This window comes from Lepidochelys kempii, chromosome 1 (genome assembly GCF_965140265.1).
Source record: "Lepidochelys kempii isolate rLepKem1 chromosome 1, rLepKem1.hap2, whole genome shotgun sequence".
Classification (NCBI taxonomy): Eukaryota; Metazoa; Chordata; order Testudines; family Cheloniidae; genus Lepidochelys; species Lepidochelys kempii.
Genome location: NC_133256.1, coordinates 263835447 through 263863114, shown reverse-complemented (window position 1 = coordinate 263863114; position 27668 = coordinate 263835447). Strand labels below are relative to the sequence as shown.

Genomic DNA, 27668 nt, shown 5'->3' with positions numbered 1-27668 from the left:
AGCGCTTGTTCAAATACCAAATGTCTTTGGGGAAATGTCATAAAAATGTATTAATATGAAAGGTGGCCAAACGTTGACATTTAATAATGTTGGATCTGAAAACTGCAGCAATAAGATTTTTTTTTTAAAAAGACCACGGAGGTGAGATTAGTTGAAATGTTAAATGTCATCCCTCTTCTCCTCCAACAGAAACCATCCCAGTATCCTCCTCTACAGACTGGCAAGCGGCATTTGGGTTTGGCTCCTCCAAACAGCAAGAGGATGACTTAGGGTTTGACCCCTTTGATATCACCCGCAAAGCCTTAGCAGACCTGATTGAGAAGGAACTGTCAGTCCAAGACCAGCCTTCCCTCTCACCTACATCTCTTCAGAACCCTTCCCCGCACACTACAACCGCCAAAGGGTCAGGGTCTGGATTCCTGCATCCTGCTGCGCCCTCAAATGCCAACTCTCTCAGTAGCACCTTTCCAGTCTTGCCGCAGAGGTTCCCGCAGTTTCAACAGCACCGAGCAGTTTACAACTCCTTCAGTTTTCCAGGCCAAGCAGCTCGCTATCCTTGGATGGCCTTCCCACGCAATAGCATCATGCACTTGAATCACACAGCAAATCCCACCTCAAATAGTAATTTCTTGGACTTGACTCTCCCGCCACAACACAACACAGGTCTGGGAGGGATCCCTATATCAGGTAGGTGAATCAAGGGAGCCATGAATGTGTCACCTGATTCATGCCTTCAGCTTCTCTGAGCCAGGGTGGGAAGAGGGGGATAGCCAGCTACCAGTGCTAGACTGCTACCAGGATTGTCTTCCTGGGATTCTTTTGGGGCAACATTGTTTTAAATGGGCCCTCTTTCATTTTTTCAGAAGGTTTAATTGGATGTTTAGCCTTGTAACATTGAGCTTTATAAGGAAGGTGGAGTATCTTGTGCCCAATTATTTCATTTCAAAAGAGATTGGTATTTCAGTTCTTCAGTCTTGCCAAGCTCTGGCTTTCCATGAAAACTTAAAAGGAAGACTGGGTCTTGAAATTCCAATCAGACTCCAGTATCAACATGCAGGTGCTAATCCAAGTTTCAAAAAGATATGCAAAAATTCTTTGCAAGCATAAGGGATAAAGCCACCAGCCAGCTGTCTTGGCTAGTTTGTTCCCTTTCACATGCAACCAAAACAAACTGCATATTTAACGCTCCATGCTTTATTTCTGCACTCCAAATGGTTTTAATGTTTTACATGCAATCTTTGATGTCCTAAGAGAAAACAGGCCAGTTCTGGACCATGGCTGGATTGGTGGGATATTGCAACAAACATTGTGACTAGAGGGCTAAATAGCCAGAATATTGGTCTGGTTCACTTCTGGGATTTGGAGTTCATCTTGTACTCCCAAGCCGCTTTTAATAAGTTTGGCCTGAACAGGTGTTTTCCAGGAAAAAATATTTGTGGCATTTTGTATTCAACATAACTAGCAATTTAAGGAAGAAAAAGTCTCCTAAGCTATTTGCAGTCATGGGTTGCGGAAAGCTGTTCCTTGAGACATTGCCGCTATTATTTTCTTTGAGCATTTTGGAGAAACATGTTGCAACTTCCTAACTGTAAGAACAATAGGACAATGGAACAGATGGCCTAGGTTGTGGAAGCTCCTTCACTGGAGGTTTTCAAAAGGATGCTGGGTAGCCATCTGTCTTGGATGGTTTAGACTAGTGGTTCTCAAACTTTTTTTTTCTCCATAGACCACTTGAAAATTGCTGAGGGTCTCCACAGACCACTTAATGATCTTTCCAAATGTTGTTTGTACCATTAGGTAACTATTGTAAAGCACTTTGGATAAAAGTGTCATATTAAAAAAAACCTTAATAATAATAAAGGGTTTTTTTCTACTAGAAATAAAAGCACACAACTCATATTTTAATATCGGTAGCATTACCTTCCTAATGTGATGGATGTGCCCTCTCTCCACCGCTGCGGCAGCCCCCGAGTTGGGCCTAGGAAGAAGGGCCATCTCTCCTGGCAGCCTCAGCCCTGGAGCTGGGGAAAGTTGTCTCTTTGACCACCACAGCCCTGCACATCCCAAATTCCCCCCATGCCCTCTTCTCATCCCACTGCCCCCTCCCATCTACCCCCTATTCTCTGCAAGGCCACCACCTCACCTTACATGTGCATCTTCTCCAGGGTCCAGGCTCCTAATTAGTGGAGCCATGCCTGTGTGGCTTCATTAATTAGGTGGGTGGCCCTTCATTCTCTTGTATGCGGCCACCCAGGTGCACACTTTAGAGGAAACTATCCGCGGACCACCTGAATGGAGCTCGCGGACCACAGTTTGAGAACCTCTGGTTTAGATGCAACAAAACCTGCATCTTATCAGAGGGATTAGACTTGATGACCTTTGCGGTCTTTTCTAACCCTACGATTCTGTTCTAATGATTAAAAAAATCTAAAGGCGAGTGACCTAGACATTTTTTACTACATATTTTTGTTACTCAAGTGCAGAGGCTAATTTTGGCAGTTTCTTCCCTCTGCTTTGTCCTCTGAATCCTTGCTGGAGCCCAATCATTTCCATGCTTTTTCCTTGGCTTCCCTGGAGTAAACCAAATTGTAGCCTGAAACAAATGTTGAGAGTGTCCAGACAAGCGTTTACAGTGAAGTTGGCTCCCTCAAGTTAAATGATGATTAACACTAGGTTTAAAAAACAAACAAAAAACTTTAAGGTAAACAAGAGGGCTCCTAGTTTTTTGCTATCTCATTAAGGTGTTTACACTTACAACCTAACAGTGCAAATAGATCTTTTCATGAAATTAGATCAAATATATTTGCGCTTTATTATTTATAAATAATTATAAAATTATTCTGAGCTCTGTGACTTGATATATTTTATCGTGGACCAGTGGCAAAAGGTGCTAGTCCAAGGGACCAATGGTATGGTTGAAGTTAGATATCTTGAGTCATTATGGTTAAAATAAATATTCTGTGGTGTTGCAAAGATAACCTCAACTTTGCAATAAGGCTTTTGATTCTGGCAAGATGGCTTTGCAAGGTCATTCTTAAAATCACATCATTTATTGCCTTTTGGCCATGCTGTTTTTCCCTTTTTGTGCTGCACAAGACTTGGGTATCCTTCTTGGTATTGCTCTGGAGGAAGGGCTCCATGGACCTTTGTACCCATGACTAGTATATAGCCTGTCACTTACACTTTTCACTGCCTCTTTTTAAAGGACAGAAATAATATCCTTAAACACCAATGTTTTCTCTCAGTATGTAACCATTAGAACCAATTCATCTTCCAAAAATATTTTTAAATACAGAAAACACAAAATAAACATCTGCTGAAGTCTCTATGGGAAGTTCTGTCATGTTAGCTTTGAACTCTTGTTAAGAAAACATTGCAGGTTGCCTAGTTCACAGTCTGGCAAGTCTGTTAGTTCTCCAACAACCCACATGCATAGTGGTTTTGATAAACTCCTTCAGAGAAGGATATCATCTGCATGGGTGCATTGGCTAGTCTGTTTTTCTCTGATCCAAAATTAATGTAAGTACAAGAAGGTCAGATCATTTTGTTGGATTATGGATTTTTATTGTATGGATTTGTTCTGTTTGTATGGCTCATCATACACAGGTCCTGTTCAGTGACTGGGGGCTCCTAGGAACTACTGAAATATAAAATAATTATTCCTGGAAGATAGGAGGAAATGTCAGAATACTTCCTATGTTTTCCCGTGGCATGTTGACCTGTTAGAACACATCTTATATTTCCCACCACTCACTGATAGAGAGTTCTCATTTCAGATAGGTCTTCGATCTGCAGAGCTTTCTACAAAATTACTCTTACCTTTTCATGTGATAACTTCCTTTCCATGGGCTTCTCTATATACTGATATAATCAAAATGTTATGACCCCTTAGCGTGGCTGTAATTTTACATTCCATATGGGAAGAATAAGTGATCCCGGTATAAGGCACCTTTGTATGGATAATTGCAGCCATACTGGGGGACTGTACTCGTATAACTAGATTGGTAAAATCACAGACCTAACAGATAGTTATACTAATACTAACATCTGTGTAGACTAGGTCTTTAAGGCTGTGTATACACTAAGGGGCTGTAACTGATATTCTAACAGGGCCCTGCATGAGATGGTGTGGGGGTAAGCTCATTTAGCATACAAAAAATAGTGAATTGATAAGTATACATAAAGTTCTATTTAGTTAGGCAAAAAAGTAACATTGAAACTATGACTATAATAGAGAATTTCTCACCTGTGTCATCAGTGGTAGTACTTCTGTAGACAGGGCTCCAACAGCATCCAGCATTTTACTGACATGGTGGTAAAAATACTGGAAGCTGTGGGTGTCTTGCCTACATTAGAGCTTATTGGTAAGATGAACACTTTCATGGATCAGAAATAAATGCTTTCAGGATGAATACAATTTACAAACAATAATCCTGGACTAGTGTTTAGAAAAAGAGAACATCTGAGCCTTCTACGCATCATCCAGTCAACTTGCCTTTCCACTCACCCAGCCATTTTCAACGTTTTTTTATTTATATGTATATAAAACCAAACCTGATTAAAAGAGCCTCACAAAACTTTGATTTGAAATCAGCATACTGTTTGCTAGACTCTTCAGTGCCTTGATTTGCTAATTTCACTACAAATTATTTGGGGATGTTTAGCCAATTAAATTGCTGAACTTTTAGTGCTATAATTTTTCATGAAAAAGTTACTTAGTGCCATAGAGTATGGCTCTTTCAAATGTTCTGTTTTAACCATTATGGTTCCTTATTTAAGGGAGAGAACATTTTAAAATTAATATTTTACACTGGTATTCATTAGTTTTATTTTTCAGTGTTAACTTTAGGACACCATATCAATTTTATCTTCTGTTTAGTCCAGAACAGAATTACTTTATTTTGCACTCCTGTAACTCCAAAACAGCTGTTTTTGATGCCCAATAATATAAATGGAAGGACACTCAGGACATGGCACCATCTAAATGTATATAGGACCTGTATTAAAAAAAAAAAATCACATGTGGATTTGACTTTGCTTGTTCTGATGTGATTCATGAAGGAAATGTGTGATGGTTGTAAGGCTACTGTATTTCTAATTACAAACATTAAATACTTAACCAGGCAGTTGGCCCCATACTTTTCTTTGGTATGCATAGAAATTTTGAAACTGGAATGTTCACCGGGCACAAATGTACCCCTAAACCACCATTTAACCATTTCCCTCAGCCTTCTTGCAGTGATTCTAAAATTAATATCCATATTTTTCAGATGGCTAGACTATTCTAGATATTGTTTTTTCTGTTTGCAAAGGTTTCATGGTCACATTTTTGAAGGATTTTCTCTTCTGGGGATTGGAGTGATTGGAAGATCAGTATTCTACTGTACATATTGTAATTTAGTGTTAATATAAGTAGCAAGGTATGATTATATACAACTGCAGAAAACTTATGGACATACCTGCTCTTCTGCGTACCATTATGACAGTTGAATCATTTTCATCAATTTTGCTAAGCCCTGAGATTTGGAGAGTGTAGATAGGGTTTTTGTTTTTTTTTGAGAACCCTTGGTTCTGGAATGTTGGTCATAATCAGTCACCTTCAGGGTCTGGTGCCAGAATCATCTCAGACTTCTGCTTGGAGGTAGGTGTAATTGAGAAATTGCTTCTATTGAATCAGGGGTTGTATAGCTTGTTAGCAAATCTCTTGTTCTTACACACAATCTGATAGATGGGAGCACTCTGTAGATAGGAAAATAATGCCTGAGTGGACTCAAAGGAGTGGGGGCTTCTTTTTTAAACAGGCTTAAATTTGTAAGAATATTGAGCACCACACAAGTCCTCCTATATTGCTGTTTCTACATACAAACACATTGACTGTTACTACATAACAACCAAGGTGATGGGTTACAAAAGTGCACCCTTACCTGTTTGCTTCAGGCCTCTCAAGTAGAATTGCCTAGAACGAAAAGGGCAAAGCAAATTATATCTATCTAATATCCTTATTTGGTGTTCCTTTTTTAATTTAACACTCCACATCTGAAAGGTTTCTCTCTCTGCCTTCTCCCACCATTTGAGTCATATGGCATCTCATCATATCTATCAAATTTATGCTGAACATCAAATCTGTTTACCTGCTACCATACCTCAGACAGTGTGCTATTAACATCACTGCTTTACTAAGGTGTTGGCCTCTGCTGCCTCCTTCCTTGAATTCCCGTGAGTCAGACCACAGAGGAGGGTGATGTATCCATCGTAGCCAGTGCTGAGAGTCTCTCTCTTGCATTGACATCGAGAGAGCAATTTTCAGACTTCCTGATGTAACACCTTCACACCCAAGTCTAACCCTCCTTGCAGTTAGGAATGCCTCTACCTCAGTGGTCTTTACCCCTCTGACCTTGTCACTCGTGTGTCTCATAATTGATTCTTTCTAGCGCCTATACAGAGCAAGGTATGGTGGTATGTTTTGAACAAGTCTTGGGAGCCATGAGCTCTTGAGCTTCTGACACACGCTCTGACCTTGGCCAAATCACATGATGATTCTGCTGCAGTTTCCCCTCCTGTAAATGGGGATACTTGCCTACCTTGGAGCGATATATTAAGTATGTTGTAAAATGCATTGATGGTGAAAAGAGCTATGTACGAAGTATTATCCAATCTGTTCCTCCATGGCCATGTGACTTCTAACAGCGGCATCCCATCTTTTCTAGTCTCTCACTCCCACTGACCATTCTGTTTGCATGTTCTCTAATGTCTCACTCAATTTAATATTTCCACCTTCTTATCCTTTCCTTGGCCACATGCAAAGGATTTCCATCCACCTTTAATGTAACTGGCCAAACTTGCATCACTGTCACAAACACTTTATTTGCCACCTGTCACTCTTCTGACATAGTACTTCAAGGAAAACTACCTGTTTACTTGGCACTCTTCCTTGTTGTTTAGTCTTGTCTCTGCAGCATTGCTTGCAACATTTCAACCATTATCAACAATTCCTTTTTCTTCTGCTGCTACCTTCCCAACTCCCTAAAATCTGCAGCTACTTGCCCTTTTGTAAGCCTTTCACTGACCATGACATACACACTAATCACCAAAACTGCATAGTGATTTTGGGTGCCCAACTTGACACCTTAAAGGAGTCTCCGTTTTCAGAAAGTGAACACTCAGTATCAGATGCCAAGTTGATACCCAAGATCACTATTTAGTTTTGAAAATCTTGGCTGGTTTAGTCTTTAATCCCTTCTTTCTTAGCAAAATGATTGTGTTGCTATCAATGTTCAAACCACGTTTTGCACAATAGCCTCAACTATTTGTAATTCATGTTTCATTAAGACAGTTGCCTAATAGCATCTGTGCATTCAGTTTTCATCAACAAAAGTTTGTCTTGACCTCTATGTAAATCTTGGCACTCACTGATTGACTTTGTCCTCCTGAATAGTCTCTGTAACTATTCAGGTGTCGGGTTTCTTTTCATTGTGGTCCTTCCCCATGTAACACTGCTTTTTCTCTGGTGATTCCTCCTATTGAAACTCAAGAGCTCAGTTGTAAGCCCTTTACTTCCCTCCTTCTCTCACTTGTATTTTAACTGCTACTTTTTCCTGTTTATCCTGATAAATGTTTCAACTGGTTCAGCACAATACATAGTAGATGGTAAATCCACTTATAACCAGTTTTCTGGGATTTCTTTAGTCTTGTCTATCCCACAGTGTTAGCCATGTGAACTCCATTGAATCAGTGTTAGTTCATAGTTGTTTCTGTATATTATATCCTTTAAATCAGTGGTTTTCAAACTGTGGGTCGCAACCAAGTACTGGGTCATGGAATGTAAGGCACTGGGTTGCGGTGGCTTTGGTCAGCGCTGCTGACTGGGCCGTTAAGTCCCATTGGTGGTGCTGGCCGGCTAAGGCAGGCGAGTCCCTACCTGATCCCACACTGTGCTGCGCCCCGGAAGCAGCCAGCAGCGGGTCCGGCTCTGCGGGAGGACAAGGGGGTGGTGATTGTGGGCAAGAATCACACAGAGGCACTTGTCTGCCTCTGCCTAGGAGCCGGACCTGCTGTTGGTCACTTCTGGGGTGCAGCACAGTCCGTGGTACTAGGACAAGCGGGAAGCCTGCCTCTGCATCCTGGCTGCGCCACTGATCAGAAGCCACTGGAGATAAGCCCGTGCCGCAGTTCCCTGCCCCAGCCCTGAGCCCCCCTCAAACCCAGAGCCCCTTTCTGGACCCCAACCCCCTCATCTCCAGCTCCATTGGGTCGCGCTCATCAACAGTTTTCTTCAACTTGGTCTCCAGAAAAAAAGTTTGAAAATCACTGCTTTAAATTACCACTCTTACGCTGATTGTCAAGGCTCTGCTCATGTTCATGTTCAGCCATGTTCCTTATGGATTAATCTTTCACCTAAATATCAGTTAAGGGTTTGTGGGACAAATTTCAAACTCTGTTCTGCCTTCTGATATCCCATTTTGCCTTCCGTTCCCATAACCATGGCCTTCTCCTTGACTCAACTCCCCATATATGCTTTGGCTGCAAACTTGTCTATTGTCACTTCTGTAACGTTGCCTCTGTGTATCCCCTCCCCTCCCCCCCGTCTTGATGCCACCTCTGCAGAGTTCTTTATCTTGCTTTGAATACTGTAACTCCTTTTAAAGTTTCTCAAGTTCCTGTTTGTTCCAACATGTGCAAAATGTTGCTTCCCACATATGTGTAGAGTGGAAAGATCTCCAAGCATATACCCAGGCTCCCTACTCATTTCAGGGACCAGATTGACATTGCCTTGTTTTTTAAAACCAGCCATAGACGTTTCATTCTGCCTCTTGAATCTTGTCTCTTTGCTCTCCATCTGCGCCCTCTACTCATTTACTAAATAAGATGTTGAGAGGGAGAGAGATTCTTGTGTGTGTTCAAGAACTTTTTATAAAGCTTCTCCCATTTGGAGCAGTCGCATTGTTTCTATACATTTTTAAAATCTCATTTGTGTTCTTAACTTTGCTGTTAATTTAGTAACTGTATTTAACCCTGAGGTGTTTCAGATACAGTTGTGTGAAAGATGCTATTTCTAATAAACCTCTTTGTATAAATATCAGTGCGCTAGTCTACAGCAGTGGTTCTCAACCTTTTTTAATTTGCGGACCCCTAAAAAACTTCCAATGGAGATATGGACCTCTTCAGAAATTTCGAATGGAGGTGCCAGACACCTTTGGAAATTTATTGTCGGCATATATAGTTGAATTCTGTCCTGTCACTTTTCAGTCTGTCTTTTGCGGACCCCTTAGATCGAGTCCATGGACTACAGATTGAGAACTACTGATCTCATAGGACTTAGCTTTGGGCATTTGCAAGTTTCAATAAACTTTCAACCTGAACTGTCCTAACCTGATGAGCTAACTTGTACACCAGCATTAATAGTAACATTAAGGTTCCAAATTTTCAAAATGTTTTGAACGTTCCTAACTTACGAAATTAGAAAGTTTTAAATGTTTCAAGAACTCTTGGCTCCAAGCTTTTCTCCCTTAACTGCGACAAATTCAGATGGACTGCTAATGTCAATAACACAGCTAAGATGGCAATAAATGTTTTACTGGTGAAAATGGATTTCTCATAGGATTAAGAGTGACTTCCTCCTGTAGGTTGTTGGTCTGCATTCGGGTCCACCAGTTGTGAGCAAAGATTATATCTAGTGGCTTTTTACTATTTGTTTCACTTTGTAGTGGATAGGTGGTTCATGTGGCTGACTTTCCTCTTTTAGTGTCACCCTTCGTGGTAGTGCACTGGAGGAGCAAGGTATTTAATTAAAATAGATTGTGCTCCGTTCCCATCCCTGGTAGTGGGGAAAGTTAGCACTCTTTTTGTGGGTAAAAAATACTTCTGTCCTCATGGCTGTAAATTCGTCACATTTCAGTGCTAATCTTTGTTTTGCTTTTTAAAAAAGGGATTAATTGAAAGCTAAAAGATGTCTAGCCAGAAATGCGTGTATAGACAGAATGAGTCCCCAATTCTGGTTAGGGCCTCCAGATGCTGTGGCTATAGAAGTAGTAGACTTTCCCCTTGTGATAGATTTTTGACATGTTGTTTTTCTGGAAAGCGTTGATCCTTAGGGCCTAGAGCTGCTGTAGCACATTTTTAAAACTTACAAAGTAAAATTCTAAAGTGTACAACTTGCTTTGTAAGTCAATCTAAAAGAAACAGATGTCACCAGTAGAATAGTGAGAGCACCCTACAATGCATAAACAGATCTGACCTTGGATAGACTGAGAAGAGGTCAAAAGTTGAGGTCTTTCATGCAAAACTCACTTCCACTTCTTCCCATTTAAACTAGAGGACTATTAGCATGCACACTTCAACAGGTTGGCTGCAGCAATATCTCAGAGGAGGAAGATCTCTCATTACTGAGGGCCCTAAGTTACTATAAGGCTTTATTGGTCAAATCAAATATCCTAAATTTCAGTTAGAACCTATCTGGCAATAAATGCAGATGGCCAAACTCTGATAGTGCACATTTCTGAATGAATGTGTTTGAGTAGAACATAGCTTTTTGCTATCTGCAATGTTTTAAAAAAATGGAGTACCTTAATCGGGTAACTTAATTTGAAAGAATATAAAGATCTCTGTGAAATTAGGCTGTCTGACTTGTTTCAGTATATGCAAATTTAATCCCTTTCCTCAACACTGGAATCTTGTGTTGGGAAAAAGATATTAAGCTGAATTTGGAGTTCAATTATTTGTAGGCATAGGTATCTTTTTAAACAAAAAAAAGTTTGCTTACGTAAGTGGGTCAACTATATCTGAAGATGACATTCAGTAATCATACTGAGTCCAGGTTCAGATGCCTTGTTTTCCTTTCAGCTTCCTTCTCTACTTCTCTCATCTGACCTGATCACAGAATAACTCTATAAAGGTACCTGCAAATGTACATTAATGCTTAACCATCCTAATTTATTTGTTACAAAGACAGAAAAGTCAAGAATGGCTCTAGTGGTCCTCAGTGTGCACCTGTGCACTGCACTAATTTTATTCTTTGCTCTGAGCATAAGAATTATAAAATCCTAGGACCAAAAATCCCAACTTAAAATTGCTGTCTGTATTTCACACATGTCTTAATAACATGGTCACAACTAAACCTCATAAAGTTCAGAGCACATTCCATATAGCACTTCCTGTCATTACACTCAACTCCACAGAAAATTCCAAATATCTGATAAAAAAAAAGTAACTGTCCACAAATCTTGTATGGGATTCTCCTTTTAGGGTCTGGAAGTCTTTTTTTTTTTTTTCCCATTGATTTACAATAATCAGTGAAGGTTGAAGTTCTGCTTAGACTGCATCAGTCATTTGCATTAAATATACCCAGAATAGGTTAATTTTGGTCATCCCGTGTGCATGGATGTTATGTACCACTCCATTTTTAACCAAGATGTGCTTTGTATATATCCCAGATAAATATTTGCACTCATTTCAATGTCGTCATTGCTTCCCCTTCAGCTCGTCGTTGCTAGTATTGGCCCTTTGGTAGTTCTCACTGTATAGTAGCCCATGTAGTATGTTATGTCCTTTCTGAAAAAATTAAAAATGCTTGGTTACTATCAACCAGTAAACATTCTGTGTATATAATGGCAACTAGGTGGAGGCCTCTACTGACCAATTTTTCAAGTTTTTTTTTTAAATCTGCTGAACTGATGTCACTTTGCATGAACAGGGCTTAGTGCACTGTGGCCCCAAACTGATTAAGGCTTCTAGCTGTTACATTATGTAAATGTTAAATAACCATTTAAAAATTCAGCATCACAGATAAAGGTGTGCTCTGTGAAAACCAGTGGCATGAAGGTATGTATTGCTTTCAAATAAGCTATATTCCTCCATATTTTTGGCAGGCTGTTTTCTCACAACTTAAATTAAGTGGCTTGCAGCTGTAATGGCACCAAGTTTAGCTCTTTGTTTTCATAACCTTGATTTGTAAGCAGAAGATTACAATCACTCTCCTGAAACTACAGGTAAAAATCTCTTCTCAAATCTACTCTGTGGAACCCCATTCTAGTCTTCTCTCCTTACATGCACAGCTCTCCCATTGAATATCTGACTTCAGATATGCCTCGTGGCTCTTGCGAGGTGGAGGGTGAGTACTCTTCCCTTGAAAATAAAATTGGTAGGTGGCTGTTTAAGTCTTATCCAGTCGCTGAAGGCCTAGTTAAGGATCATAACTCCACATGGGAGAAAAGTTAATGGTCACAGGAGCTGAGCTGAGTTCCAGCACTTCCACAAAAGAAACGTTCAAGTTTGTTTCCTGAAAACCATAACTGATGTGAAGGTTGCATGAATGAAATAGATTAGAGGAAATAAAATATGAAAGAGAATAAGTGGGAGGATCCGTTTGAACCTATTCTGAAGTTCATTCTTGTTCCACATCTACAATTTGTGCTCTATTGCTCAACCCAGAGCAATGATGCAGTGTTATGAAAATTTCCTTGCTTTCCCATCTGCCCCATGCACTACTTAAAAGTGCATTAGAGGGGATTCTCTTTCTGTTCTGTTTTCTTCTCAGAACCACAATAGAATACATTCTGGGGGGGGGGGTGTAGTGTTATACACTGTTAAGATGTGTGATCCCTTTCTACACTGCTGTTGCTACCACAGTGGAGCTGCACTAGTGGTGAATGTAAACATCTGACTTTGGCAATGCAGATGTATGCTAAGAGTTTCCATTTTATATCACTGGTAAATGACACTTTAACTGTTTTTTTTCCCTTAGGAGACACATTGGCTATGAGTAGGGCTCTACCAAATTCTCCATTTTAGTCAATTTCATGGTCATAGGATTTTAAAAATAATAAATTTCATGATTTCAGCTATTTAAATCTGAAATTTCCTTGTGCTGTAATTGGGGACCTGACCCAAAAAGGAACTGCGGGGAGGTCACAAGGTTATTGTAGGGGGGGTTGCAGGACTGCTACCCTTACTTCTGCGCTGCTGCTGGCAGCTACAGCGATGTCTTCAGAGCTGGGCAGCTAGAGAGCGGCGGCTGCTGACCAGGAGCCCAACTCTGAAGGCAGAGCCACCACCAGCAGCAGTGCAGAAGTAAGGATGGCATGGTATGGTATTGCAACCCTTACTTCTGCGCTGCTGTCTGCAGAGCAGGGCCCTCAGTCACCAGCTGCCACTCTCCAGCCACCCAGCTCTGAAAGCAGCAATGCAGAAGTAAGGGTGGCATGGTATGGTATTGCCACCCTTACATCTGCGCTACTGCTGGCAAGGCGCTGCCTTCAGAACTGGGCTCTCAGCAACAGCCACTGCTCTCCGGCTTCCCAGCTCTGAAGGCAGTGCAGAAGTAAAGGTGGCAATACCAGGACCCCTCTAAAATAACCTTGTGACCGCCCCTTGCAACTCCCCCTTTGAATAAGGACCCCCAATTTGAGGAACATTGGTCCCCCCCCCCCGCCCCACCATGAAACCTATATAGTATAGTGTAAAAGCACACAAGACCAGATTTCGCTGGGGGGAGACCAGATTTCATGGTTTGTGATGCGGTTTTCAGGGCCGTAATTTCATAGGGCCCTCGCTATAAGCCCTGGTCATTAGGATTTTTAGACTTTTAAATGTTTTACCTGCTAATGTCAATGTAGGTTGTAGTCAAACTGAAATAAAATGGTCGTGGTACTCGTTCAAGCTTTACTCACTTGGCTCTCAGAATAAGAACCTTCACAGTGGATTGTATTGATCTTCAAAATAGGATCATGCATGTCTTCTTCACACCTCCTTGGTGGGACTTGGGTGCCATCCCAGGCTTCCCTATAGCGTGGCTTCCAAGGATCAGACTGGGAAAAATTATAAATGGTGGTACACTCCAAAGCTCCACTCCCAACCCAAGCTTTGGACCTTTGTGATAGCAATCGGATATTACTGACAGTAGATTGTGCAGCTCTTCATATAATTGTCTCCTTTCTTGCATGCTGTGATCATCTAAATGCAATATTACAAATTTACTATTGATCAGAAATGCAAATTACCTGTGGCATTGTTTCAGGTTGCCTAGAGAGCTAGGCAGATATTACTGAATCAATTTAGATTTTGTTCATATTTTGCAGGTTATTTTTGCAACCATAAGGATTAAAGTCTTTTTAAATAAAAGCTTAAATTCCGAAGGACAACATGGTAGCCACAAGGAAAAAGTATTGGCTTGCTGGGATGCTTGTCTGTCATTAGGCTTTTAACTAGGGCTGTTGATTAATCACAGTTAACTCACGTGATTAACTTTAAAAAAAAAAAAAACCACCATGATTAATTGCAATTTTAATCCCACTGTTAAACCATAGAATACCAACTGATGTTTGTTAAATATTTTGGATTTTTTTTACCCTTTCAAATATATTGTTTTCAGTTACAACATAGAGTATAAAGTGTACAGTGCTCACTTCATATTATTTTTATTACAAATATTTGCACTGTAAAAATGATAAATATTTTTCAGTTCACCTGTACAAGTACCATAGGGCAATCTGTTTATCGTGAAAGTGCAACTTACAAATGTAGATTGTTTTTGAGTGCAGTTGTGTTTAAAAAAAGAGAGAGAGAAATTTTAGAACCTACAAGTCCACTCAGCCCTACGTTTTGTTCAGCCAGTCACTAAAAGGAACAAGTTTGTTTACATTTATGGGAAATAATGATGCCTCCCACTTGTTTACAATGTCACCTGAAAGTGAGAACAGACGTTCACATGGCACTTTTGTAGCCGGCATTGCAAGGTATTTGTGTGCCAGATATGCTAAACATTCGTATGCCCCTTCATGCTTTGGCCACTATTCCAGAGGGCATGCTTCCATGCTGATGACACTCGTTAAAAAAAAATGTGTTAATTAAATTTGTGACTGAACTCCTTTGGGGAGGATTGTATGTCTCCTGCTCTGTATTTTACCCACATTCTGCCATATATTTCATGTTATAGCAGTCTCGGATGATGACCCAGCATGCAGTTCATTTTAAGAACACTTTCACTGCAGATCTTACAAAATGCAAAGAAAGTACCAGTGTGAGATTTCTAAAGATAGCTATAGCACTCGACCCAAGGTTTAAGAATCTGAAGTGCCTTCCAAAATCTGAGAGGGGCGGGGTGTGGAGCATGCATTGAGAAGTCTTAAAAGAGCAACATTCCGATGCGGAAACTACAGAACCTGAACCACCAAAAATGAAAATGAGCTGCTGGTGGCATGCGACTCAAATGATGAAAATGAACATGTGTTGGTGTGTACTGCTTTGGATCGTTATAAAGCAGAACCAGTCATCAGCATGGATGCATGTTCTCTGGAATGGTGGGGTTTGGGGTACAGGAGGGGGCTCTGGGCTGGGACAGGCTTTTGGGGCACGGAGGGAAGGGCTCTGGCTGGGGGTGTGGGCTCTGGGCTGGGGATGAGGGGCTCGGGGTACAAGAGGGGACTCTGAGCTGGGATTGAGGAGTTCAGAGGGCAGGAGGGTTGTGGCAGGGGATTGTGGTGTGGGGCAGGTTCAGGGGTGCTTACCACATGGCACTTACCGCAAGCAGCCCCTGGAAGTATGTTTCCCCCTCCTGCTCCGGGGTGCGGCCAGGTGGCTCTGTGCATTGCCCTGTCCACAGGCGCCACCCCTGCAGTTCCCATTGGCCAGGAACTGCAGCCAATGGGAGCTGCGGGGACAGTGCCTGCAGACGGGGCAGTGCGCAGAGGTGCCTGGCTGCGCCTCCTTGTGCTACGTAGGAGCCTGAGGGGAGTCACACTGGCTGCTTCTTGGGAGCTGCACGGAGCGAGGCAAGCCCCTGACCCCACTCCCCAGCTGGAGTGGGGCAAACTCAGTGATGCAAGATTTCATGTCTTTCATTTTTTCTGTAGCCAGTAGCTGCTGACAGTGCAACGTTAGTCAGATAAGCAGGACAGGTAATAAGTAGCAGCTCTGGTTTCTGGTTGAGTTTAAACTCCAATGCAATCTTAGCCATGTAGGAAGCAGAATCTGTGTTAGTTGTGGCTAAATTTTCCCAAGTTTGTTGGTATGTCTCAAACATGTCCATTACTGCTGCGTTGACAAAACAGCTGTCAGCTGAGCAGATGAATGTCACACTCAGCACAAAACAATGTGGGTTTATTTGCTTTGAAATAAAAAAATGAAAACAAAAGGCCAAGAATTGGATGGTCCAAAGCATCAGGAGACTCGTCAAAACTCTGATTAGACAACATATTTCCATTTGTTTGTTCCATCAGTTTAGATACTGAAGCATTGTCGTTATCTTTCAGATATTTGAGTGAGATTGTCTGTCTGCATTAGGAAGGGTTTTTGCTGCTGGACAGCATTGTCTCACAAAGTCACCAACAGGCTCCTCCGCAATTAACAGCGATTATCAGTGAAACAAGGAGCACACACACATTTGTTGACACAATCGTGCTGTTTTTTCTTTCATTAAAGCCCTGGTGAAAACTCCTGATATTGATTGTTTACCCCAAACCTCACTTTCTTCTTAAGCTTCTTGTCACTTGCTTTTGAAATGCTCCTTTATTTTGTCAGTGCGAGCACAGACCGAAATGCTGCATTACTTGCAGCGCAATGCATCCTCTTCGCTCCCGTCTTTACTTTCCTTGAAAATTTCTAAGCACTGATTTTCTTGTTGATATTCAGGCATAGATTTGTGTTTTTTGCCCCAGGTTTCCCTCTTTATCTGCAGAGGATTTATTGTTTAAATTCAGTGTTGCACTGAACGGACACAAAGGAGTAGGTGGGCAGAATCTCCTTTTGAGGCAGTCATAGACTGTCTATGCTACTGCAGTAAGTTGACCTAAGTTAAGCAACTCCAGCTACGTGAATAACATAGCTGGAGTCGATGTATCTTAGGTCGACTTACTGCAGTGTGTCCCATCGCTCTCCCATCGACTTACCTTACTCCTCTCATTCCTGGTGGAGAACCGGGGTTGACCGGAGAGCATTCTGCCATTGATTTAGTAGGTCTCCACTAGACCTGCTAAATCGACCCCCCCCAGTGCATCGATCGCCAGAGCATCGATCCCGTGGTAGTGTAGACATAGCCATAGTCTGATATTAATGTTTGATTTCTCCAACCTCGGCTGTGTGTGTGTGTTCTGTGTTTTAACTGCAGTATTGCTTCAATCTTGGAGCTGCAGGACACAATAGTCGCGGAAAGTATTAGTGTTCAGCAAAAATAAGCACCCAAAAAATGAGTGGATTGATAACGGGTGTAAATGAGTAAAAACCCAAACTCTTTTAATTAAAAAAAAAAAAAACTTGAAAATTTATTGGTCAAAATTAGTAAAAACTGAAAATGCAGTGCACTATGCATTAGCTGCACCTCCAGAGTGATGAGGGTTGGATTAATGAGTGGATGTAATTTGTCCTATTTTAGGCAAATTATGCTTTCAGGATCCTGGCAAGTGAAGCCCTCAGTTGTGCTAAATATTGTGGGGTTACCACAAGTCATTGCTACACAGAATCATAAGGGTTCTGGATAGAGGGAAAACATGGTGTCTCCTAATCCTGCCATTAACTCAAGTTTAAACTGTTAGTAGCTGTCTCCACTAAACCTCTTAGACTGTTTTACATTTTAGTTATCCCTTGATTGAAGAAGCCCCTATTTATGCTTAAACCTAAGTTTATTCTTTCTGCACAGATAAGAGATGGTACTTAAGATCAGGGGTTCTAAGCTCTCTCCTGTGGACTTAGTGCCTTGGTTGTATGTTACGTATTCTTAGGATGGTTTAAGGGACTGGTTCCTGTAACGCTTCCCAGGAAGTCCCAGTTCTCGATGAAGCATTGCAGCAGCCAGCACAAAGGATTGTCTTAAGAGCTGACAGATGCTGTGCTATAAGGGGGCACGGTTTCCTGGTACCTCCATTTGTGGTTGTGAGCAAGTTGAGAATCTCTGTCCTAGATTTTGGTGGGTCTCCTTTTGGTATTTGTTACACCACAATCAGCTCTCTTCACCCTTGCCGTCTTCTTAAGCTGTTCATGCTTTTAATGTATGCATCTTATCTTGGTGTGCCCTCTTCTTTCTACTGTAGTCTTGTGATCTTCTGGATTTTTTGCAGCTATTGAATGTCCTTTTTTAAAAACTGATCAGTACTGACAGTACAGACCTAGGGCTGGACAAGGGCCTTTATACATTTAAGCCATTTTAGTGCTGACTATTTAATACATCACCTTATTCTTTTCACTCCTTGTGTTGCTATATGGTGCAATCAGTTTGGTGGCATTGCTAGTATAATACTTTATTTCATCCAGCTGTGTTCCACTGAACTTTGCCTGTTTTGGGTTACTTGAAGTGCTCAGCCTTCTGCACTGTTGTGCTGTTATATCTTGCTCTCGGTAACCCAAAGATCTAAATCTGAATCTAAAATTATAGGAGTGTTTGCTTTTTAATGGAACTAGAATTTATTTAGTATTTTGGCATAAAGGTTGTTGTATTTCATTATGACTTCGAGAACTATTTCTGAAGTATGTATTGCAATGTAAGAGATAATTCACGTGAGGCACTTATCCTTATAGGATAGGAAACTTGATCTAAATTAGACAAGCTGTTTCCATACATCTATTCTAGACTCCCTTGGTGGGAAAAGTCAAATTCATGTGGAATAGAGTGTAGGATGCTATAAAGATCAGTCAATTATACAAGGTTAGTAAAGAAGCACAATATATCTGCTTCTGTATAATCAATCAAATGATAGGATTGATTATTAGTTTAAAAAATCAAACAAATTACTTTTGAGGAAAGCATAGTTAAAAACAGATGAGTCTAATGGGATGTCATTTTTAATAAAAAGGCAAGAGTAAATTAAGCTTGGGTTATTCATTATGTAAAAGCTTCAAAACAGAGCATATCTATTGTCTGCATTTTGTTGTGGTATCTCTTTATTCTGTCTTCTGGCTGAATGCAGATGAGTATCCAGTCCAGTTCTTTGCAATATCTTGAGATATATAACTGAAGTTTGCCAAGACAAAGGATTACATCTGCCTTAAATATTTATTTAATAGGCATGTTATATTTTCTCTATAAATAAGTAAATCTGACTGAACATTAGTTGTTTCATGGCAAAAATTTGGTCCTAGATCTACATGTTGAAATTCAGGTGACAACTTGATATTGGTCTAATTTTGGAAAATTTCCTCTCGGCCACCTTGTCCGCCATCTAAATTAGACTAAAGTAGGAAGATAAGGGAAGCCACACAAAGATCAGGTTCATACATGAAAAGCCTAGGAAGGAAATTCAACCAAAATTGCTCCAGGTCCCAGATTTGGAGATAGCTTACTTCATCAAACTACTGTACCTCCCTCAAAACAAGCTGAATAAGGGATCATGAGAATTAAGTTTCAAAGCTCTGATTGTTTACAAATTCCCCTATAAAAACTTTAGAATCTAGTCAAACTGATGTTACCAGTGTAGTGTCTAGGCCTTGTCTAAATTATTGTAGTGCAGTGTTTAGGCCTTGTCCACATATACAGGCATATGCTGCCCACCTGATTTGGAGGGATAATCTTTAAACATAAGGATATTCTAATGTCCTTTGTATTTGCAGTAAGACTGTCCACTAAGGTATCATTGTGATAGTAGGATTTTTTGTGATGTGGAAACTTGTCCATTAGGAACTCAAACTATCAGTTTTCCACATAGATTAATGCTCAGACATCAAATGGTGGTACACTGTTGGTCGTTATCAGTGTGGGATGAGTTGAACTTCTTGTGTTGATGAAAGCTTATCTGTCACTATATACTTCCCTAATTTATCCACCATAGGGAAGGACAGGTGCTAATGTGTAAAGCTTTTTAGGTACAACTGTTGAATTTCGTGCTTGTGTATCACACTGGAAACTGAACATTTTCAGCAGAAGTGCCATACTTCGGAATCTGTTCACTTCTCAGTGGGGACACAAGTTTCCATCAACATGAACAGAGTTTATGAAATAATGCACACTGAGGAAACAATAGACCTTCATGTCTGAAATGCTTGGTTTTACCTGAACCTGTTTTTTAAATGGGAGTTGGCTTTTTTCATTGCAGCTTTACCAAATTAATCTATTGCCATAGGAACAAAACAAAGTTATATCAGACCTGTTTCTAAGATTATCTTGAGTCAGAATAGAAAACTTTTCCAGAAAGATTATGATGTGATTGGTGGATTTAAACTTGGCATATGAGTTCCCCCACATTTTCCTATCCTCCTCCGCACACTGCTTAAGTTACTGAAAGAGCCTATGAAGAGAAACAAATGTGAGGATGAGGAAGTATTAGTCTCATATTACCAGTTTAATGGTGATAAATGGAAATAAGTCTCCTAAAAATATTCAAAATTACACCACCTTCTCTTCTCCTCCCTCCACCCCCCCCCCCCCCAAATCTGGTGGAAGTGGTTCAGGGACTTCTTTTACAGACTCGGGTTCATCTGGGGTTTAAATGATTTTTTCATTATCCTCTTGTTTTTATATATTATGCCAGTTTTATGATGCAAATTGGATTAAAACTTGACTTTATAAAGAATATAGTAGCAACTATGGGACCAGCCGTGGGCTTCAGGAGCCACACTCTTAAATAACATGTAGGAAGATTTATTATAAGTGGTGGAGGTAATGATGACTGTAGTTAAGGTTGCCCAACACTTTCCATATACAACCCTGTTTTCAGTTGCTTATAACTTTGCTGATCTCTAAGCATTTGGGCTGAAATTTACCATACAGTGCTGCAGAAGTATTGCATAAGAACAGAAGAATTGACAGGACACCTATCTGACCCAGTATGACTTTAGCCACTAATTGAGACTTCAGAAAAAAGTGCAAGAACTTTGAAAACTATGGATTAACTTGCCAACAAGGGATCTTTGTGAACTGTAGAGGCCAGTGAGGAAGGCACAGACATCTGGAATTTTGATGAAGTGGCTGCAACTTTAATCCCTTAACAGAATAATTTTCTCAAGGCCATTTGTCCTCGGAGCACTGGGGAAGGCAATAGATGACTCGCCTATCATCTACCCCCACAGTATCAATGCTCAGATCCAGAGCATCGTGTTCACTCAACCCACCCACTCAAAATAAGACCTCATCAAAGTCTGTATTATTCCAATCCCTACTGCATTTTACAGTGGTGGGTAGAGTGGTAAGAGGTCCTCTTCTGCTTAGCCTGGCCCTTAATTGCCCAGTGTCCCAGCCAGCCAAACCAGGAGCCTGTTGCAGGCACCTGGATTGCTCAGTGAGAGCTCCTCAGTTAAGCAGAGCTATCCCATTGGCTGAGTGGTGTCATGGGGCTGCCAAGTGGCTGTAGCCTTTCCACCTATCCCTACCCCAGAAAGCCATGTTGGCTGGAAAAGCCAGCTTGCCCTTCTTCCTAAACTTTACAGTCATTGGTTGGCTTACGCCCTAAAGCATAAAAATTTGTATGTCTTTAATAAACAAAACACCCCCCTTTCCTCTCCATGTCATGTAACTGTGAATGTTCTCATTATCCATATAGATGACAAGTCTTTTCTGAGATCTGTTAAGCTCTTGACCTCAGTGCCTTGCCAAGAACTCATTACCTCAGATTAATTCTGTTGACGTAAAAAAAAAAATCATGTAGTCAGTTTTAAATTTCTTACCTTTCAATTTCATTGTATGTCCCTTTTTGCTCTTGTATTAGGGTAAATTGGAGTACCCAGTTTACCTTCTTTATACTGTTCTATTAATATGTATATCTTCTCTCCAAACATAGTCCCAACCTTTTCGATCTCTTTTTATAGAAGTCTTTTACCTCAAATTGTTTTTTTCATCTCTCTCTGGACTCCTGTTTATGCCGCAGTATGTCTTTTAAAAAAAAAAAAATTGATGCCAGGTTACCAGAATTGATTAGGCAATGTGGCATTTAGACTATCTTTGGTATTTTCTGTCCCATTTCTTATACATCCTGAGTCCTGACACCTTGCTTGCTTTTTTTGACTACTGCTGCACATTGAGCTGTTTACATTGACAGCATGGTGTCTTCCCTGAGTGTCACTACTTGCCACTAAATTTATATATTATAGTGCCACTCCTAATTACTGCCACATTAATACCAAGTAGGAAATGAACAGTATCTGGTCATAAAATTATTCTGCACATTTCAGGCTGGCAGGTATTGCAGAAGCATTGTGTTTGGCCCCTAGTTAGTCATTGAAGAGCATCTTGTCTATCTTCTGCAACTAGGTGGTGTTGGACAGGTAGATCTCTGCAGTCTACATCCACTTCTGCTGCCATAACAGCTCTTGAAGATGGTGGTAAATGCCCATTGAGAATTTCCCATAATCATTTTTCTGAGTTAATGAATTAGAATCTTCTTGTATTGAGAGCTGAATCCAGCAACTTGATTTTTTATGGTGCTATTTGAGGGCTATGGGCACAAACCTAATAGGAACAGTTGTGACTTGGGTTGTAGCTGATTTTTCACCTCTTCCATGCCGCAAGTTCATTTATCTTTCATTTCAGCTAGACTTTTGGAAAGCTCCTCTAGTTTTCCCATCCGTTGGCTAAACAAGAAGTTGCAAACACGTGCCCAACCTTCCAAAGGAATTACAGGGAATAAATTCTAGAGAGCCCAAAACTAGATTAAAGTAAAATAGGAGGAATGACTGATTGACAAGTCAGTGAGAGCAAGTACAAGTGTGTGCACCAGGGTTTCACACTAAATGGGTGCAGAACAAATCTTGTGAAAACCCATCACTTTCCTACAAGCATATTGTACAGGTCCTGATATATTAGCCACTTGCCTGCCACATACTGTTGAGCATTCTGTAAGATTGTTTGATAATAGCATTATTCAGTTTTGTGAGCTAGGGCTGAAGTAAGTTAGTCCTTGAAGTCTTTATTGGCTTGAGAAAAAAGCTTCTCTGATCTCCTTTTCTGCTATAGCATGTAAGGTTTGAACCACTTTCGGTACTTGAATAATTTGCGAAATAGTGAGCAGGCTTTTGGATTAATTTCTGCTGTTGGATTTGTTGACTCTTGTGTCTCTAGTCTTTGCTCACTGGTTGAGACTTGACATTTGGTTTTGCTTCTCCTCTTCTTCAGATGTTACTTTATTTGCTAACTTCTGAAGAATGAGTAATTCTCTCGCCTCAGCCAAGGAGCAAAGATAACATCAAATAATTGCAAGTATTAGTTTAACAGCTGATAAGATAAATTTTGTATCCTGAAAATTACTCTGTGGTATGGTGACCAGCATCCAACTATTGTAGATAACTTCAGTTACTGTATAGTGATCTTGAAAGTGATTTGATGCCTTTGTCCTCTTCCTGGTTTCCACACCGGATATCTAAGTCTGACTATACTGTGCACAAGGGCCTTCACCCTTACTATGTTTTAGATTCTGCTTGCTGCCATATAGGATGGCATACTTGGTCAGGAACGTGAAAGGTCAGGAACACCCTGCTGCAATCCTTATGGCACATTGGCTGGGTGTAGTGGATTAATATGGTAACTGATCTTGCTGTTGATGCCATGGGTTCAAGTTTGGCTTAGATCACAAATAATGATTTGAGATATTTAATCACTTGTCCATATGAAAATATAAACATTTATTCTCATGAGAAATCTTGGAGAAAGAGGTACCATAACAGGACAGAGGTGGTGTTGGAAAACTTTCACACTGCATGCTCCCTTTAGTCCTAGGCACTCACTAAGGATATCTGTTCTTCACTCTGTGCAGTCAGACTTACAAATGTCACTGAAGAATGGTTGGAGTTGGGGGAGTATCCCATCCTTCCCCTTCTCATCTTGTTGAATTGGAATCACACATTAGATGCCACATGGTCCATTTGGTTGCAGTTCAAACTTCCTGCCAGGGCTTAGTCTCATCCAGTGCTGGTGGAGGAGCATTGCCCTACAAATACTGCACTGTCAGAGGCCACTCTTCAGATCTGACATCAAACATCTCTTTTACTCTCTCTTTGGCTGTCAAGGTGGAAGTTGGCATCAGTGATTTAAAAGAATCAGATAACTACATTGTGCTGGCAAACATTTCCCTCAAATAGGAAATGGGATCTTGGCTGACTGTAAATAATTGCTAAATAGGGCTTTTTGCATTTGCTGACACAATCACTGCACCATCAGTATCTTGATCTGTGAAGTGCTTTGGTATACCCGGAGTAGAAGAAGCATTGTATAAAATCAAGGTCTGCTCTGTTTGTCATGGTATCAGCCCCTGCTGTTTCTGTATTAGTGTTCCCTAAATCATTAAATGTAATCGTCAGGAGCTCAGCTACTGCAGTGACGAATGCAGTATAAGAACCTATATAGAAGAGAGTCTTCCAGTGCCAATAGCTGTTATCCCATTGCCCTTCTTTGGTAATGGATGCCCTGAAACATCAGGGTGAAGGAGTTCAGCGTTCACTGTTTGGTGTCTTGTTTCAGCTGGAGCAGATTGCAATGCTGGGAATTATTCTGAAAGATCTTTTAGGAATTTCCTCCTTTGCCCTTAGGCTGAAAGAGAGATGCATTCTTTCTGACTTAATGCACGCATTGCTACCTTTTCCTTTTGAATCGCATCTGCAGTGCTGTAAATGAGCAAGCTGTAATCAAACAGCCCCGTTCTTTGGTTTCCCCAAGTGACTAATCATGTTGGACTTCAATAGCAGAGCCCTAGCCTTTCTTCACTTTAATATACTGGAAGGCATGCTCAATGGCAGGCTTTAGCATCTGCTGTCTATTCATAAAGCAGATGAATTGGGTAGACTAGCTGCCAGCCCTCTGATAAAAGATCTCATGGGTCTTCTCCCACTGCTAATGAAAGGAGAGCCATTGTGTCCTTAACCATTCAGGTCTCTAACTTGAATAAATGGTGACATGAGTGGGGAAGGAGTTAAATCTTTCCCCTGCACCATTACACTAAAAAAGTGAAACAATAAAACATGCCAACCCATCTTGATTAATTCATAGTCCATATTAAAATCCCTAGCCCAGTTTCTTGACAGGGGAAACTGTATTAAATGCTTAATAGAGAAAGAAGATCCCCTTCCCCCACCAAAGGAGGACATCTGTTTCTAACTTCAGCTTTTTATTTTTTTATCTTTCATTTTTTTTGTTGGTAAATCTCCCAGACAACAGCAGTTCTATAGAGAGTTTAAATATGAAGGAATGGCAGGACGGGCTAAGGGCACTTCTACCGAACATTAACATCAACTTTGGTGGGCTGCCCAATCCTTCTTCCCCCTCCAACGCCAACCACAGTGTACCAACGTCCAACACTGCCACCTCCGACAGCCTGAATTGGGACAGCCCTGGCAGCTGGATGGACCCCGCAATCATCACAGGTAACCATTTCTCACTCCTTCAGCTCCACTGGCAGCCATCAGCTGGGTATTGGTACAAACTAATCGGCATCTGAAAAAAAATAAGTCTGTATGCGGTGGTCTCTTCCAGCTTCCATCCACAAAACTTCAAGGAGCCAGGAATCCTTGTGGAACAAATAGGTATAATGAACCCCCACTTAGCCCTTTCCAGTGCATGCCCAGGATCTTCACAGGTGGTTAGAATGCTCAGTGCATAACTGTAGGCTTATGTTGGCATCCCTTCTGCTGGATGGTATGTCCAGTATGTGCGCTGCTGGTCTTCTGTTAATGCCTTCAGTGCCTGGACTTCTAATTTAAAAATGAACGTACTCCACTTGTTTATAAAGCTCTGTTTTATAAGGCTGTCTGGTTGTGTATCTCTGTTAGATAGGCTGAAGCATGATTCAAGCAGGGAGAGCAGGAAGAAAAGCATGCAGTAGTGGTAGAACTGGGTTTGGGTAGGTAATGGACAGGGACCTGGGCCTTGTGATTGGGGGGTGGGAGGGTTGGCAAATGCGTGATGTAAGAATATGGACTTAATGACACAAAAAGTGTTTCTAGGAGGGAAACTATTTGGATTTAAATGTTCATCTTTGTGGGAAGGGTGAGATATAAACTGTATAAACATGTTTTCTGTACAAGCTAATTGTTTTCTCACCACTGCCATCTGTTAGATTAAATTGACCTCCTTCACACTGAACATGTTTCTGTTGTGACTCACCTGTTTTCCTCCCACTTTTTCTTCTCTTCACAGGGATCCCAGCCTCCACAGGAAACAGTTTAGACTCCCTTCAAGACGACAATCCACCACACTGGCTAAAATCTCTTCAAGCCCTCACAGAGATGGACGGCCCCAGTGCAGCCCCATCACAGACCCACCACAGTAACCCCTTCAGCACACAGATCCCTCTGCACAGAGCCAGTTGGAACCCCTACTCTCCCCCTTCAAACCCTACCAGTTTCCATTCCCCTCCCCCAGGCTTTCAGACAGCCTTCAGACCCCCCAGTAAAACCCCCACAGATCTACTACAGAGCTCAGCGCTGGATCGTCATTAGGAAAGGAGGAGGAAAAAACATGAGAAATGCAGGAATTGCCCCACCCTGATTCCTCCCCATGCCCACCCACCATTCCCTTCTCATATCTTTCTTTCTGAAGAATCTAGTTCCTGATCAAATCTTCCCCTCCACCCCCAAATGCAATGCGATCACAGGGTCATGACCGTATATTTTTTGTTGTAAAGTTTCTGCTGATCCAGTGTTTGAAATACACTGTTTAAAAATATTTCCTTAAACATTGTAAGAAAAAAGAGAGAGAGAGAAATCAAAGTGCTGTCTCAGTGCTTAAAAAGAGACTATATCAGTCTGTCTTTCGCACATAATGAGCATTTCTGCCTCGCAGAAAGTCAATCTACAGTAGGGGAGAAATGTAATGCAAAAATATAGAATGAATTGCAGAAACATGAACATTTTATTTTTAATTTAAACAAAATTACTGAACATATGGAGGAAAGCAGTGGCCTTGCAGTTATTTTGCATTCAGGTGTCACTACACAGGGAAATTGCTATGTATTTTTTTGGAAGGGGGTACTTTATGTAAGTCAGTAAGAAGTTTGACAAGAAGTGGGTCAAAGGACAAAATGTGTAGAAGTAACTGGCATGTTGCTAAAGAGTGGTTTAAAGAGGGGGGAAAAGTTTTTTTAAAAATTTTTGGCGTTAGATTTAAAGTAAACTTTAATGTTTTAAAAGTATTCACAGATTTAATACCTAGCATATAACATAATATAAGCAGCTGAAACACGAGTGATATTTACTTCAGTCTTTCTGTCTCCTCTGTCAATCTCTCTTTCTTTTTTTTTAAATTCACCTGATTAGGGCACTCTGGGATAGCACTGCATTGGGGCCACATGATCACCATCAGGAGCGCAACCTTTGACCTCCTCTGCCTGCAGCTTTTACTTAACCCTGTAGTTTCTGGACGTTTGTGCAGTATTGAAAAGACAGGAAAAAAAGAAACAGATAAATAAACATGGTTATAACCTGACGCTAAAACTAAAAACAAGGAAATGTACCTCTTTCTTCAGAATTAAAACTAAAATCTTAAATAAAACAGAAAACTTGATGATGACTTTGTTTTCCTTTTTCTTGGTTTTTAACTCTGCATGGGGTTTTATGGAGTACCAGCAAATCCTAGTAGATTCTTCCCATTCATTTTAAACTGATACTACTCATTACAGTAAAAGTAATCTTGTCTTCCCTGGGACTGGGGACAAATAGCACAGTGGTGACATAATAGCATGATGGCACTGAAAGCTGAGCACTGGGGGGAGTTCTAGTTACTGCTTTAAAACTTGGTTTTTCAATCCCTGTACCTCCCAATGCCTAGTGAA

General features: G+C 40.9%; 1 protein-coding gene across 17 annotated transcripts in view; it reads left to right on the top strand.

Annotated features, from left to right (window-relative positions):
• CNOT4 (CCR4-NOT transcription complex subunit 4) overlaps positions 1 to 27406 on the top strand; it is a 122840-nt gene extending 95434 nt beyond the window's left edge. For 13 of the 17 annotated variants that reach the window (XM_073327381.1, XM_073327378.1, XM_073327380.1 and 10 more), the window contains 3 exons: positions 190 to 687; positions 25051 to 25263; positions 26036 to 27406. In XM_073327381.1, coding sequence (XP_073183482.1) covers positions 190 to 687; positions 25051 to 25263; positions 26036 to 26337 — 1013 coding nt within the window. In that variant the 3' untranslated portion in view covers positions 26338 to 27406. The remainder of the gene's footprint in view (positions 1 to 189; positions 688 to 25050; positions 25264 to 26035) is intronic. The other 4 variants (XM_073327385.1, XM_073327383.1, XM_073327382.1 and 1 more) reach the window with 1 other exon arrangement.
• Positions 27407 to 27668: the final 262 nt, after the last annotated feature.